The sequence below is a fragment of the Muscardinus avellanarius genome, assembly GCF_963383645.1.
Source record: "Muscardinus avellanarius genome assembly, chromosome: 6".
Taxonomy (NCBI): Eukaryota; Metazoa; Chordata; class Mammalia; order Rodentia; family Gliridae; genus Muscardinus; species Muscardinus avellanarius.
Genome location: NC_137791.1, coordinates 5,354,720 through 5,375,035, shown reverse-complemented (window position 1 = coordinate 5,375,035; position 20,316 = coordinate 5,354,720). Strand labels below are relative to the sequence as shown.

The 20,316-nt window shown below is 40.3% G+C and overlaps 1 protein-coding gene across 1 annotated transcript; it reads right to left on the bottom strand.

Annotated features, from left to right (window-relative positions):
* Nucleotides 1-275: 275 nt before the first annotated feature.
* On the bottom strand, nt 276-18,899 carry SLC25A31 (solute carrier family 25 member 31; the record flags this gene model as incomplete). The annotated part of the gene is made up of 6 exons (XM_080696971.1): nt 276-473; nt 5,219-5,344; nt 6,686-6,840; nt 7,941-8,058; nt 14,314-14,441; nt 18,674-18,899. 6 exons carry the CDS (start codon nt 18,897-18,899, stop codon nt 276-278), a joined length of 951 nt encoding a protein of 316 aa, XP_080553097.1.
* Between the last annotated feature and the right edge of the window lie 1,417 nt (nt 18,900-20,316).

The following is a 20,316-nucleotide window of genomic DNA, read 5'->3' as shown; positions in this document are numbered from 1 at the left end:
TTCAACAATATTATAATTATCATCATAAATATAAACTTTTAAGAGATAACATGCTACTTAGTACAGAAACTATCATTAAAATGAGTGAGTCTAAGTGGGAAGGAAACCCATATTTATCTGATTTTTAATACTTAAATCCTTGAAAAAAGCCTATGCTTTATTGCAAAATTAGTACTTTAAGAATATTGAGAGTTATTAACACTTTCAAAATGTTTGATGATACAAATGGCAGCTATGTAACTTATATGTTTAATAAGTTAAATACATTTCTCACTTTAATCTCCTGATGAACCACCAATGTCAATATTAAGGAAGTCTTTGATTTTGTCATATAACACCAACACCAAAGCCCCCCCTGTACCACGAAGGACATTAGAGAAAGCACCACGAAAAAATGCACCAAATCCTTCATGCCGGTGTATCTTCACAAAGCAGTCTAAGGTTCCTTTGTACTGGCGTTCAGCCTCACCACTCTAAATACAAAGATGGAAAGTTTTCTATTATTTTGATATCTTGTATCTTAAGACAGTTTTATATCAGCATTAAGGGTAGATAAGATTAACATTGAGTTAATGGACATATATTGAATTCTATACCTAGTAGCTGGAGAATATCCATACTTATCAGGCACATTTAAAAAGTGAACTAGGCTTAACAAACGTCAAAGGATGACATCACAGAGACCATGAGTTTTCCTCTTCACATTGCAATTAAGAGAGAAACGAATAGCAAAAAGGATGATTAGCAAAATATATTTAGGTATTAGGGACAATACTTAGAAATAATGAAAACCAAATAACTACAAAACTCTTCAAATTTATAAGATGCAGCTGGGTAGTAGTTTATAGGTGAATGAATGACTTAATACTAGAAATTAATGAACAACCTAAACATTTAATATATATTACCCTAAATAGTAAAAATTATAAAAATTAGTAATAATAAGAAAAATAGAAAACAAACACAACAGAACACATAAGAAGGCAAAAGAGTGTAGAATACACAGGACATAAAAAGTGAAAAATTAGTTCTTTGAAATACTTTGTGGACATTTTTTTGGGGGACAGAAGTGGGGATTGAACTCAAGGGCATTCTACCTTCAACCTATGCCCTCATCCCCATTTTAAAATTTTATTTTTTGTGGTGCTGAAGATTGAACCCAGGAGTGTACTACCTCTGAGTTACACCCCAGCCCAACTTTATTCTTTATTTTGAATAAAATATTCTATTCACTAAGTTGTGGAGGGCCTAAGTAGCTGAGGCTGGTTGTGAACTCAGATATTCCTGTCTCAGCCTACCAAATGCTAGAATTACAAGTGTGTGCCACCACACCTGGCTATTTATTTTGAAACAGATTCTCACTAACTTGAGGAAGACCACACTAAGTAGCTAAGGCTGGCCGTGAACCTGCAATCTTCTAATCGCATTCTAAATAAACCTTGGGATCTTTTCTCTTTTTCTGTTAAATATTATTTCCAAATATTTGTCCACAAAGCCAGGTGTGGTGGCACACACTTGTAATCCCAGTACTTGAGAGGCTGAGACAGGAGGATCGCAGGTTCAAGGACTCCCTAAGTAGTGAGTCTCATCAACCAAGCTTGTTTCCAAGTAAGAAATAAAATTGGGCTTGGAAAATTAGTTCAAAGGTAGAATGCCTCTGTATTCAATCCCCAGCAGCCCCCCCCCCCACACACACAGGAAATTAGCTCGAAGGTAGAATGCCTTTGGCTTCAATCCCCAGCAAAACACAACCGCACACACATACACACAGAAAGAAATAGCAAAGGTAACAAAATGCATATGACTCAGATTACAGAAAGCAAAGATATGATAATCATGACTTATTTTTAAAACTCAGAAGATATGGAATAAATTCCTGGAAAAGTATAATTTACCAGCAGATTAGGAAGAACACTGGAACAACTTTATAACTGTTAAGGAATTTGGTTGTTCATTCAGAATATTCTTAACAAGAAAAGCCACAAATGCAGATAGCATCAAGTATGAGTTCTATTAGAAGAGTTCAAGAAACAATTCCAATCTCAACAGAAATTACTCAAGAGAAAAAGTGAGAAGACTCTCTAGCATATTTCTTCTCGTACTGGAGATCGAGTCCAGGAACATCCTACCTCCGAGCTACACCCCAGCCTTGTTTTGCTAAGTTGCAGAAGGTCTAGCCAAATTACCAAGACTGGCCTTGAACCTACGATCCTGCTTCTTAGGTTCCCAAATTCTGGGATTACAGACTTGCACCCAGCCCTGGCATTTTTATCAGCGTTCTGACAGTACAAAGAAAAAATGCCACCAATGTCAGTGAAATGTGGGTGCAAACATCCTGAACAGACACCAGCCAATCAAACCTAGCAAGGGCTATAAGATATGATGCATCATGATAAACATGTCTATCCTAGGCATATAAGATGAGTTCTACTCTAGAAATAATACTGCTGTGTCTAACATGTTATATAAAAAAACTGATACTCGGGCCGGGCGTGGTGGCGCACGCTTGTAATCCCAGTGCTAGGGAGGCAGAGACAGGAGGATCACGCAGGTTCGAAGCTGGCCTCACTGGCTTAAGAGCCCCTGTTTCCAAATAAAAAAATATAAAAACAGGTCTGGGAGTATATCCTGGAGGTAGAAAGGTTTCCAGGAACCCCAGTACCACCAAAAATAAATAAATAAATAAATAAATAAATAAATAAATAAATAAACCCCAAACTGATACTCATCTTAAATGAATATGGAAAAATGCCATTATTCATGATTCAAAGTCATTCTAACACAGGAACAGAAAGGAACTACCATAACATGACAAGAGTCATTACAAAAAATAATTAAATTATATAACACCGAAGGCATTCCTTATAAAATTAGAAACAAGACAGACAAGGAAAAAAAGAGAAGTGTGAGACTTGGAAAAGAGCCAGGCATGGTACTATAGGGCTGTAATCCGAGGCCTACAGGCTTGAGACCAGCCTCAGCAATGTGAGAGAGAGATCCTGTTTCCAAAAAGAATAAAATGGGGCTGGGTATAGCCTGGAGGTAGAATACTCCTAAGCACAATCCCTAGTATTACAAAAAAAAAAAAATTGATAAAGGGAGGAAAAAAATCCGTATTACTTACCAATTATATACCTGTCTATGTAAACAAAGTATGTACATATGAACTAGCATTTGTAATAGAGTTAACAATGCTGTAGTATATAAAATTTAGAAAGTAACACTGTTATGAGATACATTCTCTCCCCCAAATCACATGTTGAAGGAACTAAGGGCCAGTACCTCAGAATACTATTCTACTTGGAGATAAGGTCTTTAAGGTATTAATATTACAGGCAATCAGCCACTAGAGTGAGTTCTAATTCAGTAAGACTGTTCTTACAAGAGGAAGAAAGGCAGGACCATGAGAAGACACAGGAAGAAGATGGACATCCCTATGTCAAGTTGAAAGGCCCTCAGAAGCATCCAACTCTGCTGACACTGGAGTCTGAGATGACTTCTGCTCTTCAGGACTGTGAGAAAATACATTTCTGTAAAGTTCCCCAGGCAGTACTTAGTACTTGTTATAGCAGCTCTAGCATACTGATATTCATACATACAAGTAAAAGGTCGCGTACCCATAATTTTCGTGTATACCATTTTAAGAGGAAGTTATAGACACCAGCCATCTTTATCCTCAAATACTTCAGTGTGCGCTTTCTAAGAACATGGGTATTTTATTACTTAGCCAAAGTTTCAAAATCATGAATTTAACAGTCTATGTGTAAAATTTCCATTTTTAAGTTTTCCAATGTAGGATTTTGATTATTACTAACACAAAGAAATGATAGATGTCTGTAGTGATGAATACTTTCATTACTGTGATCTGACCAGTACACACTATATGTATTGAAGTATCACACTGTACCCTACAAATATATATCATTATGCATCAATTAAAAATAAGTTTTAAAAAGTTTGTCAATGTGCCAAACAAGAGCTAGTTATATCAAGAAGAAACGGAGATGTAAAAGCAGCAAAGTCAAGCCAGGCTTGGTGGCAATGCTTAAAATCTCAGTACTTGGGAGGCTGAGACAGGAGGATTGCTGGTCTGTGGCCAGCTTCAGCAACTTGTGAGGCCCTCTCCAACTCAGTGAGATCCTGTTTCAAAATAAAGAATAAAATAGGGCTGGGAGTATAGCTTGAAGGTAGAATGCCCCTGGATTCATTCCCCAGTAAAGCACGTAGCAACAGCAGCGAAGTCTGCAAGTAAAGTAGTAGGTTAGCTTTACCCTACTAGGCGGCTTACTGGGTCTTCCAGGACCATGTAATAGATGATAAAAATAGGTCAATGACAGTGACTACACCCCAGTAACCGTTCTGGGGATTCAGAGGGTTAAAGTGTAAAGTGCTCAGGAGGAAGCGGCGCACTGTAGGCCTTGTAATACTATTCTAGCTCTCTGGCCTCATCATTTCACTTGCTCTCACGAATCCTGCCGTCTGTTACAGTGACCTAGGACTCCAGCCATACCTCTGTATGCTACTCTCCCTCAGTGATTACAATCACTACATAGACTTTGCTCCCCGAGGCCACATGGAATCATTTTAAGTATATGGGCACCTCTGCTCTATGCACTCCTGGAACCCATACACGTTTCTATTTAAACCATTAATTGTAAGTCTTCAATACTAGACTATGTGTTCTATCTTATTTGTCTAAACAGGGCTTAACATAGATCAAGCACTCAAATGTTGAGGAAATAAATGTAATAAGTAATAGCAATGGAGATAAAATATATAAAAACTTTGGTTTAGGGATTTATATTTAGAACACAGATTATAACAAAGTTTTCATCCTTGGAGCTTAAAATTCTTTACTTTCATCAAAATATACTATACCAAGTAACATTATGTCAATGGCTTGTAACTGAGCCCGTGTCACTTAATCTCCTACTTCAGGTAAGGTGGACGTGCTAGTCCAGCTTCGGCCCTCCCCTCTACAGAAGGCTGTTCCATTCTGAAGACAGTGAGGCAGCAGCCCTGCTGGCTGGCAGGGGTTTTGTGCAGGAAAGAATACAAGGCAGAAAACACCGTATATTACCTGAGCTATGTAAAGCAAATGACCTATGCCTTCCAGTTAAAAGAAATTCTGAAATTTGAATAAATATCCAAGATAAATTATGCCTGGATATCAGAGATATTAGAAAACTCAATAAAACTTATAAATAATATAAAATACCTGCATCATCATACGTCTTCTCACTGTGTCGAAGGGATAGGAGAGTATTCCGGAGCACGTAGTCACGACTTGCGCAATGAAAAAGGAGACAAGGAACGGAGTTTCCTTTGGTTTTGGTAATAAGCCCTACAAAAGAAAAATAGTATCAAGAAACCATTTTAATTTGTAAAATATGTTTAATTCTTAAGTCAAAGGATAATTTTTATAAATACATAAAAGTGCAATCATGTTTCACATGTAATAGTTAGATTTAATGGTAGCAGAAAGGAAACTGACACATATGACTATGTTTCAGAGGCTTATTTTAAAAAGAGCATATTTTCTATTAAAAAGCATTTGTTATTAATGGCACCTGAAACTACGAATGACAGCATTCAGTGACCAAAACATTCTTGTAGACTTGAGAAAGAGTGCTGCCGTTACCACTGACTGATGAATCTGATGAGCAGCTTTAGAGCTCCACGCTAGCGAGATGTTCCTAAATATCTTAACTGCTGCAGGAAATAAGAGGGAAACGCAGAGGAGAGTACACAGAAACTCTGCTGTGACTAAATACATGTATTTAATATGCTGCAAATTCCATTAGTATATTTGTCTAAAAAGTACACTAAAAACTAAAAGAAACTGTCTGGACCACAATAAAAATGATATTCAACTACACTGATACTAATACGGGAGAACAGATATATATTATATAACTACCTTGAAGTTTGAATCTTAATAATACTGATACTAATTTCATTGCTTCCTTTGGAATATTTTGCTATAGTGATTAAGAGCATGGTCCTTCTGCTTGCATTTGATACATTGCTTAAATATTCCTAGGCTATTTATTTTTTAAAAATGGGGATTTTATATCATCCTAGAACACTATGAGAATATTATGTACTTTTCAGCAGGTTCCTAGAACTAAGTGATAGCTCAAAACATGATAGCCATTATTATCACGGTTTCTTTTTCTTACCTTAGAGGTATCGTTACCATCTGAAATGGAAACGCATATTGAAAGCAGCCTGGAGAATAAAACATGGAGTCTAACCGCAGGCAGGAGCGTACCGTGCTGCAGTGGCATTTACCTGACTGACTACTCCACAGCATGCTAGCTCTTCACATGTAGGGCGATAGGTTAATATAAATCACAGAAACTGCTTCATGTCTTCCTGTATCCTGATTTGATTACTATACATGCATAGCTAGCATGATCCACTTGTATGCCTTATTAGTATGTTTTCCATTTCTAACAATATACAGTATAAACACAAGAGTCATGTTTTGATATATGCTTTAAAAGTAAAGTCAGATCCATAATATGGTTACAATTTAATTCGGTTATGGCAGTCATGATTAAATATTTCATGTCTTATTATTTTTTAATCCGCATAATTACATTAACATATTTAAGATGTTGAATCTATCACTAATTAGGGTAAAAAGGACAAACGATCTCTCTGATCATGTCCAGGTTACCTTAACGGTGTCGTACGCTCCAAAGTAGGAGGCTCGGTACACAATGATGCCCTGGACCGAAACGCCAAAGCCCTGGTACAGACCGGCCATTCCATCTGACTTTGCTATCTTCATGATGCAGTCACCTAAGCCCTTGAACTGCCGTTCTTCAGGACCTACAATAAGGCCATTTAAAACTATTAGCAATATTATATGTCAAATAAACATTTTTTTCAAAGTTAAACACTGCATATTTAAGTGATCTGAAACTGCCACCTAGAAATCCATCTAATAAGAAGGTACAAATCAAAATCCTCCCATTCATTTAAGGATAATCAAGGCTTCAAGTGATATCTGAAAAGAAATTAAGTGAAAATGTCAATTTCTTATTACAGCAATATAATTCAAACAACCTGACTTAAAGCATTTCATTAAAATTACCAAAAGTTAAGCTGGGCATGATGGAGGATGCTTGTAAACCCAGTACTCACTCAGGAGGCTGAGACAGGAGGATTGCAGGTTTGTGGCCAGCCACTTAGTAAGGCCACAATTTAGTGAAACCTTGTTTAAAAAAAAAAAAAAACAGGGCTGGGGGTGTAGCTCAGAGATAGAATCCCCCTGGTTTCAAACCCCAGTACTGCAACCAACCAACCCTCCAAACAAAACCCTAAAAACAAAAATTATCAAAAGTTACTAGAAAAATCTTAGAAAGAGGCAAAAAGAATCTCTAGAAAGAGAGCTGTGTGCGCCTGTAATCCCAGCATTTGGGAGGCTGAGACAGAGAATCATGGTTGTGGACTGCCTCAGCTATTTAGTGAAGCCCTTTGCAATTTAGTGAGACCGTATTTTGAAATAAAGAATTAAAAAAAATAGGGCTGGGGATGTAGCTCAAATGTAGAATGTCCCTGGGTTCCATTCCCTGTACTGCAATGAGAGAGAGAGAGAGAGTGTGCACGAGAGTGCGAGCTATGTATTTAAGCTACAGAGGAGTCATACTCTCTACAGTAAAAGGTGCACAGAAGAATCTAGAAAAAACAGAGCCACGTCACAGTCTTTCTGTTCCCTCTTCTGTAAAACAGGCTTTCTCCTTTTCTCTTTTAAGGGGAGAGAAAAAAGTAGCATGTACTTTAGGCTCTCACATGACTCTATCCTTTGGTTGAGAATAAAAAGTTTGTAGACTATATCTAGTAATATCATGGATATAGCATATAATACAAGACATAACGTGGTTTAAAACACAAAGAAGAAAGAGCTAAGAGTTCCAGAACTCCCATACCTTTTCCAATATCAGCACCGAGTCGGGTTCGGGCGAAATCGAGCGGATAGACTACACATAAGGAAGTTGCGCCAGCAGCTCCGCCAGAAGCCAGGTTTGCCATAAACCACCTCCAGAACTGAAACACATTCATTTTTTTAAAAGGCATTTTAAAGCTATAGAGCCTAACTATTTAAGCTATCTGGTAAACTCTCTCTTTTTTTTAATATAGAGGATTAAACCCAGGGGCATTCTACCTCCAAGCTATACCCTCAGCCCTTTTATTTTTTTAATATTTTTTGTGGTTTCTGGGGACTGACTCTATGGCCACTCTACTTTTGAACTATACTCCCAGCCTTATTTAATTTTTTTTTAAACAGGGTATCATTAAGTTGACAAGGCTGGCCTGCTCTTATTTATTTATTTATATTTTGGTGGTACTGGGGTTCCTGGAAGCCCTTCTACCTCTGGGCTACACTTCTAGACCTATTTTTATACTTTTATATTTGGAAACAGGATCTCTTAAGCCAGCCCGGATGGCTTTGAACCTGCGGGATCCTCCTGTCTCCGCCTCCCAAGTGCAGGGATTACAAGCGTGCACCACCACGCCCGGCTGCTCCTTTTTATTTTGAAATAAGTTGCTGAGGCTGGCCTTAAAACTGTGGTCTTCCTGTCTCGGTCTCCAAGTGCTAGGATCACAGGAATGCACCACTACACCAGCTAAGTTCCAGGATAGTTTACTGTCGACATTCCAGCAACAGAAACTCAAGGTAGAAAAGGAGGCCACATTATTCACCTAGCATTTTAGACTGTGTACATTTTTTGTTAATAATAGCATTATTTTCTCCCAAGAAAAATCACATACATATAAACAGATTTTTTAGTGTTTACGGTTCTTCTGAAGCATCCACAGAGCCCAGGTTAAGAATGTCTGGTATACAAAATGGCCACAAAGGACCACTATGATATTAACACTGAATTGAAATGGAATAAATAAAAACAGGAGAGGTAAAAAGGTGAGCAATAGTAAGCGTCGAAAACGACGTTTCTGTCATGTGGCCCCTTTTGCTGTCCTGGGCTTCCACGGCTGGCGGGCATTACAATACCCTGGGACTGGCATGCCAGCATCGCAAAGGCTGTCTTCTGGAATGCCCGGTAAGAAGCAGAGGCCAGCTGTGGGCAGGCACTCGCTGGGGGTGCTCCCCAGTGTGCACAAGGTCCTGGGCACCATTCCCAGCTCTGGGAAACAAACCGAAAAGGCTACATAAATTGGAAGAGAAACATCCTGGATAATGTGCTATGTGCTGTTTCAAAATAAAGAAAAAAAATAGGGCTGGGGGTGTAGCTCGGAGGTAGAATGCCCCTGGGTTCCATCCCTAGACCTGCAAAAAAATAAATAAAATAAAAAGAAGACAGGTGACAGGCGTGGTAGTGTACTCTTGTAATCCCAGTACTTGGGATGGGAGGCTGAGACAGGAGGATCACAGACTCAAAGCCAGTCTCAGCAACCTAGTGAGACCCTGTTTCCAAGTAAGAAATACAATCAGGCTGGGGATGTAGCTTGGAGGCAGAATGCTTCTGTGTTCAACCCCCAGCATCAAAATAAATAAAAATAAAGCTGGAGGTGTAGTTCAGAGGTAGAATGCCCTTGGGTTCGATCCCCAGTACCCTTCCAAGCAGCTTCTATATTTGTGTCTTTAACATTTATGAAACACAGCAAACACACCAATAAAAAGTAGACAGAAAGCTGGACCAGGTAGGTGACTTGGGAGCGGAAGACAAAAGGCACAGTTTGGTCCCTAGAGCACTTCGGTTTAAATTCAAGGGCGAGCATTAACCTTAGAGTTACCCCTGCCCCCAAGTAATCTGAGCCAGTCTCTGCTTCTTGAAACCAAGTAAGTCAAACCAAACATCATTTTAAGGTCTATCTAATATTAGGTACATATGGAGGTGCTAGTTTTGCCCTTGTTTTAGAAGAGGGGGCAGTAGTACTTAAAAATGCCCAATTGTACCTGATAATTTTAGTAGAATTAAATCTGAACAGCTCAAACACACACTTATGCTCAAATGATGACAAAAATTGGCAGACACTAGTTACAGTGAAGCTGAGCAGCATGTAAGTTAAATCTCTACTGGCTTACATGGCTGGTGAGCATGTTCAACTCCTTGCTAAATATTTAAAACGAGCCCTCCCTATGTCCAGCGAGCTGCTGTTCACATTGAGGGCTTACAGGAAAAAAAAGGATTATCTGAACTGAAGCTGTTCTGGAAAAATCCATGGTATAAGGCTACTGTAACCATTAAATACATCAAAGTGAGTAATTCCAGTCAAGTTCAATTTCTTACTATATTAGCTACCTTGCTTATTGACTGATTGATTGAATGTACTGGGAATGGAGCCCAGGGGATTATACCTCTGAGCTCTATCACCAGCCCTATCTTACTATTTTGGAACAGGGTTTCAAATAAGTTGCTGAGGCTGGCCACAAACCTGTGATCCTCTTGTCTCAGGCTCCCAAGTACTGAGATTAGAGAAGTGTGCCATCATACCTGGCTTGCTCTTATTTATAAAAAGTTTTAAGTTTTAGCCATACAACTCTTAAAGTTCTCATCTCCTTTCTATTTTTTAAACAAAAATTGTCTCATGCTCTAAGTTCTACCCCTTTCATGAAATCTTTAATCGCCAACTCCTCTGAAACTGCACATAATCATACCCTCTTCCCAAAAATATTTAATCTGTCAGAGAAACAGAGGCTCAATATGTAAAATGTGTTAACATATTCCAGACTCACTTTTTATTTGAAACCCAGGGACATTCTACCTCTGAGCTACACCCCCAGCCCTATTTTTTATTCTTTATTTGGAAACAGGGTCTCACTGAGTTGCAGAGGGCCTCACTAAGTAGCTGAGGCTGTCCGCGAACCGCGCTCCTCCTGTCTCAGCTCCCAAATGCTGAGATTACAAGTGTGCACCACCACACCCACGCAGACTCAATTTTTAAACAATACATAACATCTTCTATTTTCAATTTATAATTACTTCTATACTTTTCAGTTTATAATTATTTACATTCATTTATACGACAAAGTAAATTTTCTGAGGTCAGGATTTATTTAATACCTTTACTGCGATATGATTCATACTTCATACAATTCCTCTATATAACATATACAATTTGATGAACTGTTAGTATATTCAGAGTTGTATGACCGTTGCCACAGTTTTAAAACATTTTCGTCACCCAAAAGAAACCTCATCCTCCTTATAAGTCACTCCACTGCCTCCCCATTGCCGAGCCCCACAGAACCATGAGCCCGCTTTCTGTCTCTCACACGTGCCCATGCGGGCCATTCCATGCGGTTGATGGGCTTTCTTCTTTAACAATGGTTTCAAGATTCATTCGTGTTGCACTATGTGTTAGTGCTTCCTTTTATTTGCCTGATAATATTCTGCTATGTGGATATACCATATTTTGTTTCCTCATCAGCTGAGAGGCATGTAGATTATTTTCATTGTTTTGGAGGCCGGGATTCTTAATTTAGCTGTTCATTTCCTGCAGCAAGTGCTTGGGACCTTGCCTGGAGACATGTATTTAACAGATATTTACTCAATGACATATACTGATAATGCCACTTACTGTTTCCAGACTCCCATGGCTCCTTCTAAGTGAAACTCATCAGTTCTACTGTGTAAGTATCCATGTTTCAAAATCATAAAAGATAATTAGATTAGGAGACTACGCATGGCAGCAGGGTAGCTAATCCACAGAAACCTGGCAGGGAAAGAGGAGCTGGGCCAGAGTATCTTTCTTGGGAATATGACTTGAGAGATTCTATGCAAGTTAGCAGTAAAACAGAAATGGAAAAGTTTTTAAAGACTTTCTTACACTTCTTTGATACTGTTGAAAGCTATGGATAGACCCTTTCTTAAGATCACTGCATTTACCTTGATCTAAAAAGGAATAACAGATATATATATATAGGAAAGTAAAAAAATATATATTAACAGCAAATAGTCATACAAAACCAAGCGGTTAGAAAGCTAGACTAGGCAGCTGGGGAGAGAAAGACATAGTTTGGCCTCTAGAGCTACCTTTGGTTAAAATTTCAAGTGCCAACGTATCATTATAATATTTTCCCCTTTTTCTTAAAACAATAAATAATCTTTTCTTAAAACTGGTAAGTCAAACCAAACATGATATGTAAATAAAGGTTTATGAATAGACTTTAAGTCCCATTTAATTTTCCCCCCTTTCTATTAAAAAAAGGCAGATCACTGACTTTTTGGGTGCATAACTGTATGGTTCGTTATTCATATCAGGATATTTCTGATAATGAATATGAGAACCATGAAAAAATGATACGGTGCCAACCTGTATTAGTATTATGGTCAACCTACTAATTGTAGGAAGAAGGGAAGGGAGAGTAGAAGGAAGAAAGGGAAAAAGAGAGAGGAAGGAGGAAGGGAAAGAAAAGCAGAATCTGTTTGTGCACAGTGGTGACCCCGGAGATGACTGTGTAACAAAAACTGTCCCATCAGACCGAAAATGAAAATAGATGCAGGAGAGGCAGTACACCAAGATAAAATGAGTTTCAGTTCATTCTAAGTTAGTAATTTAGAACATTACCATCTTGTAAGTTCCTCCTGTTATTCCTAGTTTGATTTCACTGTGGTCACAAAAGATACACACTATTATTTCAACCTCCTTTGCTTATTCTTGCTTGTGGCCTAACAGGTTCTGTCTTGGAAACTGTTCTATGTGCACGTGGGAAAGGGTGTGTATTCTGCTGCTGCTGGACGGCTTGTTGAGAACATGGCAGGCCCCTCTGGTGTAAAGTGCAGTTCGGTTCCAGTGTTTATGTACTGGTTTCTATCTGGATCACCATTATCCTTCCTTCTGTTGATGTGGGTTATCACATTTACTGATCTGTGTCTGCTGAACCATCCTTGCATTCCAAGGATGAATTCACCTGATCATGATGGATAATCCTTTTAATCTATTGGGTTTAGTTTGCTAGTATTTTGCTGAGTGTTTCTGCATCCATGTTTATCAAGGATACTGGCCTGTGGTTCTTTTTTTATCTTAGCCCTTTTTCTTGGTAGGAAGGTAATGCTGATTTCACAGAATAAAACAGGGTCTCACTAAGTTGCAGAAGGCCTCACTAAGTAGCTGAGGCTGGCCGTGAACCTGCAATTCTCCTGTCTCGCCTCCCAAGTACTGGAATTACAAGTGTGGGCCACCATGCCCAGTTATTTCTGCTTTTTATGTAGATTTCAAGTACTATGAACATTTATCTTAAAGTGCAATATATTATTTATGTGTTTATCATGATGCCATGTAAACAGTTTTTCCATGCATATAAAAGTGTAATATATACAATTATAAATAGTATATGTTTATTTAATAAGTGACTTGGTTAACATTTGGTATATTTACTTTTTATTATTTGAATGCAGTCATTTGGGTTTACTAAAAAAAACCTAACTATACAACAGTATACAGCGTTACACAGCAACAGTCTTTGTTTTTTGTTTGTTTTGTTTTTGTGGAACTAAGGACTGAAGCCAAGGGTTCAATCCAAGGTCCACCTCCAGCCCTATTTTTTATTTTGAAACACGGCTTCACTAAGTGGCTGAGGCCATTCTGAACCTGTGATCCTCCTGTCTCAGTCTCCCAAATACTGGGATAACAAGCGTGAGCTACCACGCCTGGCAGCAAAAGTCTTAAACAGCTCATGTTTACTGTGTCTCTTCCTCATTTTGTTTTCTCTTGTACTTGATTTACTCTTGCTCTCTCTCTTTTTTGGTGTGTGTTCTGGCCTGGCTACTTAGTGAGACCTTCTGCAACTTAGTGAGACATTGTTTCAAAATTAAGAATAAAAAATAGGGCAGGGGGTGTAGGTCAAATGCCTCTGGGTTCCATCCCCAGACCTGCCAAAAAAAAAAGAAAAAAAAAAGAAAACAAAAAGAAAAGAAAAAAGAAAAAATAGGGCTGGGAGTGTAGCACGGAGGTAAAATGCCCCTGTATTCCATCTCTAGTACTGCAAAAAAACAAAAAACAAAAAAAACCCACGTATTTGTTGACTGCCATTTTGTGTTTAAGAAAGCAGTAGTTGATGTAAATTGCATTAAATGTTTAGGGAGATACTTGCTTGAGACAAAAAGTCCTTTAGTTATTAAAGTTATGCTGAGATTTAGTGCAACTTGTAAAATATAATTTCATTCTTTATAATATTTCTATAACTTAATAATACTATAACTTATTAACAGTTAATATGTTCTATTTTGATTATTTTTAACTGCAACTGAAACACCTCGTCCCCAAATAAAGCATGACAGGTAAGATAAATCTAACCAGTTGAAAAGATATTTAAAGATATTGAAATATAATTACCTGTTTTTCTTTATTAACTCCAGACATAAAGAGTTGTTTGTATTTGTCCTTAAAAGCAAAGTTTAGAGCTTGTGTTGGAAAATACCGGATAACATTTGCCAAATTGCCACGCCAAAAACTGAAGAAACCTAGAAAAAGAAACAGACATATAAACCTATATTGCATTAGTATAATCTTCAATTTTATCAGAACTTAACTATTTGAACTACGTAAAGCATATACTTTCTCATGAGAAAAATAACATTTTCTAAAATATATGTGTCTCCACTGTAAAAAAGGTAGTGTTAACTCCATGTGGAGGATTGCAAGTTTGAAAACAGCTTTAGCAACTTAGCAAGGCTCTCAGCAACCTAGTAAGACCATCTCCAAATACGTAATAAAGTAGGGGTTGCAGCACCGGGCATGGTGACGCACGCTTGTAATCCCTGCACTTGGGAAGCGGAGACAGGAGTATCGCGCAGGTTCGAAGCCAGCCTCTCTGGCTTAAGAGACCCTGTTTCCAAATAAAATATAAAAAATAGGTCTGGGAGTGTAGCCCGGAGGTGGAAGGGTTCCATACCCAGTACCACCAAAAAATAAATAAATAAAATACATAAACAAAAAATAAATAATAATAAAATAAATAAATAATAAATAAATAGATAAAATAGGGATTGCAGTGTAGCCCAGAGGTAGAATGCCCATGGGCTCAATCTCTAGCACAACTATCCAAAAAAAATTTTAAAGAATAGGCAGGATAAATCCAGAGCTTTTTATGAAGCTTATAAAATGAGGTAGCAAAGCAAACATAAAGAGATCTGTTTTTGGGATGGAAAGAAAATGATAAAGAAGAGAGTGCAAGAACGTCTTGTGTCTTTGATTAAAGAAGAGAATAAAATTAGAGAATATATGAAAAACAAGAGAGAAGGCAATTCCAGAAAATATAATGTCAGAGTCTGCCTGACTAGTAAAACTCCAGAATCATCTAGAATGGTGATTTTTCAACAGTATCAGGCTCAGTTACTCTCCATATAATATATACTTTACAGAATTCCCTTCACTATTCAGAAGCAAAACTCAAAGATAATGACTACCTCACTAACCATAAAGAAAAAACAATGTTCTCACTGCCATATAAAAAGAGAAGGTTAAGGAATTTATAGCGTATTTTAGTAGGTAAATTGGTGGGACGCAATCCAAGCCACTGGCCTCAACTTTGCCTCCACTTATACTCAATCTGTTGTAACTAAGAGACACACTGAGTTTGAAAAATGGGCTTGGTAAATACATTTGTGTGTGTATATATATATACACATACACACACAAATATATAAAACCATGTATTTGCAATATCTACAAACATATATATTAAAAGCAATAACCAAATACCAAAGTAGAGTTAGTTTTCACAATGACAAAGAACGAACTTTCAGTAAAATTCTGAGCATAATGAAATATAACCTTGCCTTTGCTTCCTTACATGCTATTATTACTGGAATCAGTAAAGCTATGCCTCGAAGAGTCTGTGTTACAAGTAATTATGAGTCAGGTGCTAAGCCTGGCCAATCACAAATAACCCCCACTGCTACCCGAGGTCCTGTGGGAGACGCTGGCGTCACTCAGGCTGCGAGGCCAGTCTACACGGTGTGGCACTGGCCTGGGCAGAGTGGGAGGTGGGCAGCATTCCTGACGCTGCATTGCATTCACTGCAACTTAGTATTATACTTCATACTACAGAGCAAAAACTTCCCCGTATGTTTCCAAAACTGCCTCTAGAGGGCAACGCCATCCTTGTTTGAGTTCCTGACCCTTGACGCTCTCTAACAATGCCTAGTACCTAAGAGCAGAGGACATGTTTCTCAAGTGCTGCTTATGATATCTCAGCTTGGAAGGGAAAGAAAGTAGAACTCAGAACAATATTTAGAATTACTTCAAGTTAAAAGATCTGTATTGAATATGTTGGCTTAAATATTCTGAAAATTTTAAATACAAAATAAATTAGCACTGGTTAGTGCAATCTGTCTAAAACATCTGACTTTGACTAACCATTTAGTGGGTGAACTAACAATAGAGGCCCATACTTTGCTGGAGAAATATTAGAATAAACATAGGTCAAGGAGAAATGGGTTCCTGGTTTTCCTGTAGTAAACTTGAAGGATCCCATTGTGGTGACACATGCCTGAAATGCCAGTAATGGGAGGCTGAGACAGGAGGATCACAGGCTGGAGGTCAGCCTCAGCAACTTAGGCTTTCAGCAATTTAGTGAAACCATATTTTGAAATAAAAATTAAAAAGGTCTGGGGGTATAGCTCAGAGCTAGACTGCTCTTGGGTTCAATCTCCAGCAGCACAACAAACTTACCCACACACCTTGGGGAAAATGGGAAGCTTGCTATGATAAAATGAATGGGGTCCCCGGGGTGGTGGCTCAGGCTTATAATCCCAGCATTCGGAAGGCGGAGACTGGAGGGTCATGGTTTGCCCACAGCTATTTAGTGAGGCCCTTCGCAACTCAGTGAGACTCTGTTTCAAAAAATAAAAAAGACTGAAAAATAGGACTGAGGGTGTAGTTCAGAAGTACAATGCCCCTGGATTCTACCCCAAGTACACCACACACACACACACACACACACACACACACACACACGCAAAGCCGGGTGTGGTGCTACACACTTGTAATCCTAGTGCTTGGGAGGCTGAGACAGGAGGATCACACAGGTTCAAAGCCAGCCTCAGCTGCTTAGTGATCCTCTCAGCAACTTAGTGAGACCCTGTTTCCAAATAAATTATAAAATTAGGGCTGGGGGTGTAGCCTGGAGGTAGAAAACCCTGGGTTCCACCCCCCAGTACTACAAAAATAAAAGTGAATGGGAAGGGATGAACCAGTCAAGAATCTGAGCTTAGGTCCCAATGAGGCATTCTAAACACGCAGCTGACATAATGCCTTCAGTCTTCTCCTGATCCCATATACTCAGCAAGTCGGGGGAAAACTGTGACCACATCTCTAGGAAGAAAGTTTTTTCTTTTCTTTTCTTTTTTTAACAGACACGGTTTCATTATGTTTCCCAGGCTGGCCCAAAAATCCTTGGCTGAAGGGATCTTCCTGCCTCAGCCTCTGGATTAGCTTGCAAAACAGGCTGCTTCACCATGTGCAGTTAGAGAAGGTGCCTTCCCTGCACCTTTGGAACTGGGGATTGAACCCAATGGCATTCTACTTCTGAGCTTCTACTCAGCCCTTCTTATTTTAAAAAAGGATCTCAGTTGCAGAGGCTGGTCCTGAATTTGAGATATTGTCTCAGCTTCCCACTTAACTGTGACTAGCGGTGTGTGCCATGGCCCCAGGCTATAATTTTACATAAAGCCTGGGCTTGATACAAAACAGATTTTTTTTTTATTTTGCTCATAATTTTTTTAAACAATATTACATCAAATACTATGCATCTTGATAACTGAGTTTTGGGCGCACCCTTTTACATTTTACGCAGAATTTCCTTCCAGATAGGTATCAAAGTACTAGGAGGGGCAGGCGAGGTGGCGCAGGCTTGTAACCCTAGTACTTAGGAGGCCGGGGCAGGAGGATCACGGGTTTGTGGCCAGCCTCAGCAACTCAGTGAGGCTCTGTGCAACTTAGACCCTGTTTCAAAATAAAAAATAGGGCTGGGGTGTAGATTGGAGGTAGAATGCTCCTGGGTTCCATCCCCAACACCACAAATAACAACCATGAAACAACCAAAGTACTGGGAGGTCCGATGCTTCCGTATTTCCACTTATGGTAAGCTTACTAAGTTGATCAATTTCCAGTTAGGGTAAGCTTACTAAGTTGATCAATACTTAAGCGACTCAGAGCACTAGTTCGCGCACAACAGGGTCCCTGATTTCATCGTCCTTGCCTACTTCCGTTTGGAGCCATCAGCCATCGCAGGTGCACCAAGGGGTAAACTGCAACAGAGAAAAGTAGAGAAAGGCAGAGGCGGGCTCTCCAGTAAGAGGGCCGGCTACGTTTACGCCTTCACGCCCTTGAAAAGGCGGGACCTGCAAGCCTGGCTCGGAAGCTAGATTCTGGGAGGTTAAGAAACACAGGGGTCAAGAGAGCAGACCCTCTGCCGGGCGTGGCGGCGCACGCTTGTAATCCCCACGCTTGGGAGGCGGAGGCAGGAGGATCGCGCAGGTTCGAAGCCAGCCGCTTGCTCTGGCTTAAGAGACCCTGTTTTAAGATAAAAATATAAAAATAGGTCTGGGAGTGTAGCCCGGAGGTAGAAGGGCTTCCAGGAACCCCAGTACCATGAGACAGACAGACAGACAGAGAGAGGGAGAGAGAGAGAGAGAGAGAGAGAGAGAGAGAGAGAGAGAAGGAAGGAGAGACCCTCCCCGGCGCCACGCACCCTGCTCGCGGGGAATCCGCACCAGGCAGTCCACGATGCCCTTGTAGCGCGCCTCGGGGCTGATCTGCTTGGAGGACGCCTGCACCTGCAGCAGCAGCTTCACCCGCTCGATGGGCGCCACGGCCGTCTTGGACACGGCGGCCGCCACCCCGCCGGCCAGCAGGTCCTTCCCGAAGGACGCGGCGTCGAAGAGCGGCTTCTTCTTCTTTGCGGGCTCACGCTGCATGGCGGGCAGAAAGGCGTCAAACGTGACAGCGGCGGCCCTAAGCCAGGCTGGAGCGCGACACCGGGAAGCCGAAAATGTGCCGCCTGGCCGGAAGCAGCGCGGGGCACGCCGGGAGGGACAGCGGCGCGGAGGGCGGGGCGAGGAGCTGCGCAGGCGCACCAACCGCCTCCGCCGCCGGGCCACGTGATGCCAGGCACGTGACCCGGAAGTGGGCTCCCGGCACCTGGCGCAGGCTGGTGCAGCACGCGGCGGCCGTCCCCTGGAGCAGGAAGGCTGGGGCAACCCTCAAAAGGAGGAAAGTGAGAGGCCCAGCCGAGGGCAGGCCAGCGACCCAGTTCGTGGCGTTAGCCGATTTTAAAATTCTCTTAAAATCAAACTGATAAACGCTTGTAATCCCAGAATTTGGGAGGCTGAGACAGGAGGATCATGCAGATTGGAAGCCAGCCTCAGCTCCTTAGTGAGGCTCTTAGCAACCTAGCGAGACTCTGTTTCCAAATAAAGTATAAAAAAAAATAGGTCTGGGAGTATAGCTCAGAGGTAGAAAAGCCCCTGGGTTCCACCTCCAGTAGCACGCGCACACACACACACACACACACACACACACACACACACACGATCTGGGAGTGTAATACAAAGGTAGAAAGCCCCTAGAACTACAAAAAAAAAAAACCAAAAAAAAATCAAATTGATTGCCGAGTGTGGTGCAGGCACACTTTTAATCCCAGTACTTGCCCAGGCGTGGTGGTGCACGCTGTAATCCCAGTGCCTGGAAGGCTGAGACAGGAGGATCACACAGGTTCAAAGCCAGCCTCAGCTACTTAGTGAGGCTCTTAGCAACCTAGCGAGACTCTGTTTCCAAATAAAGTATAAAAAAAAATAGATCTGGGTGTATAGCCCAGAGGTAGAAAAGCCCCTGGGTTCCACCTCCAGTAGCACACACACAAAAAAAATATCCCAGTACTTGGGAGGCTGAGACAGGAGGATCGCAGGTTTGCAGCCAGCCGCAGATACTTAGCGAGGCCTCCGCAACTTCAAGAGACCCTGTTTAAAAAAAAAAAAATTAGATTGGGAGTGTATCTTGGAGGTAGAATGCCCCTGTTGCTGTCAGATTACTCTTTCTGAAGTAATTGCTTTAATCAATATTCCTAGGCTTAAAATTTGTTCGCCTTTTCATTCACTGACTTCAAGACTCTTTGTAAGACCCACTGCAAATTTCAGAAATTATGGGCTTTTAATCTGCAAAAATCTGAAAAATGAAACCGGTTGTGGTGGTGCATGACTGTAATCCTAGTATTTAGGAAGCTGAGACAGGAGAACACATGTTTGAGGACAGAATAAGTAGTGAGGCTCTCATCAACCTAGTGAGGCCCTGTTTTCAAATAAGAAATGAAGTCAGGCTGGGGTATAGCTTGAAGTT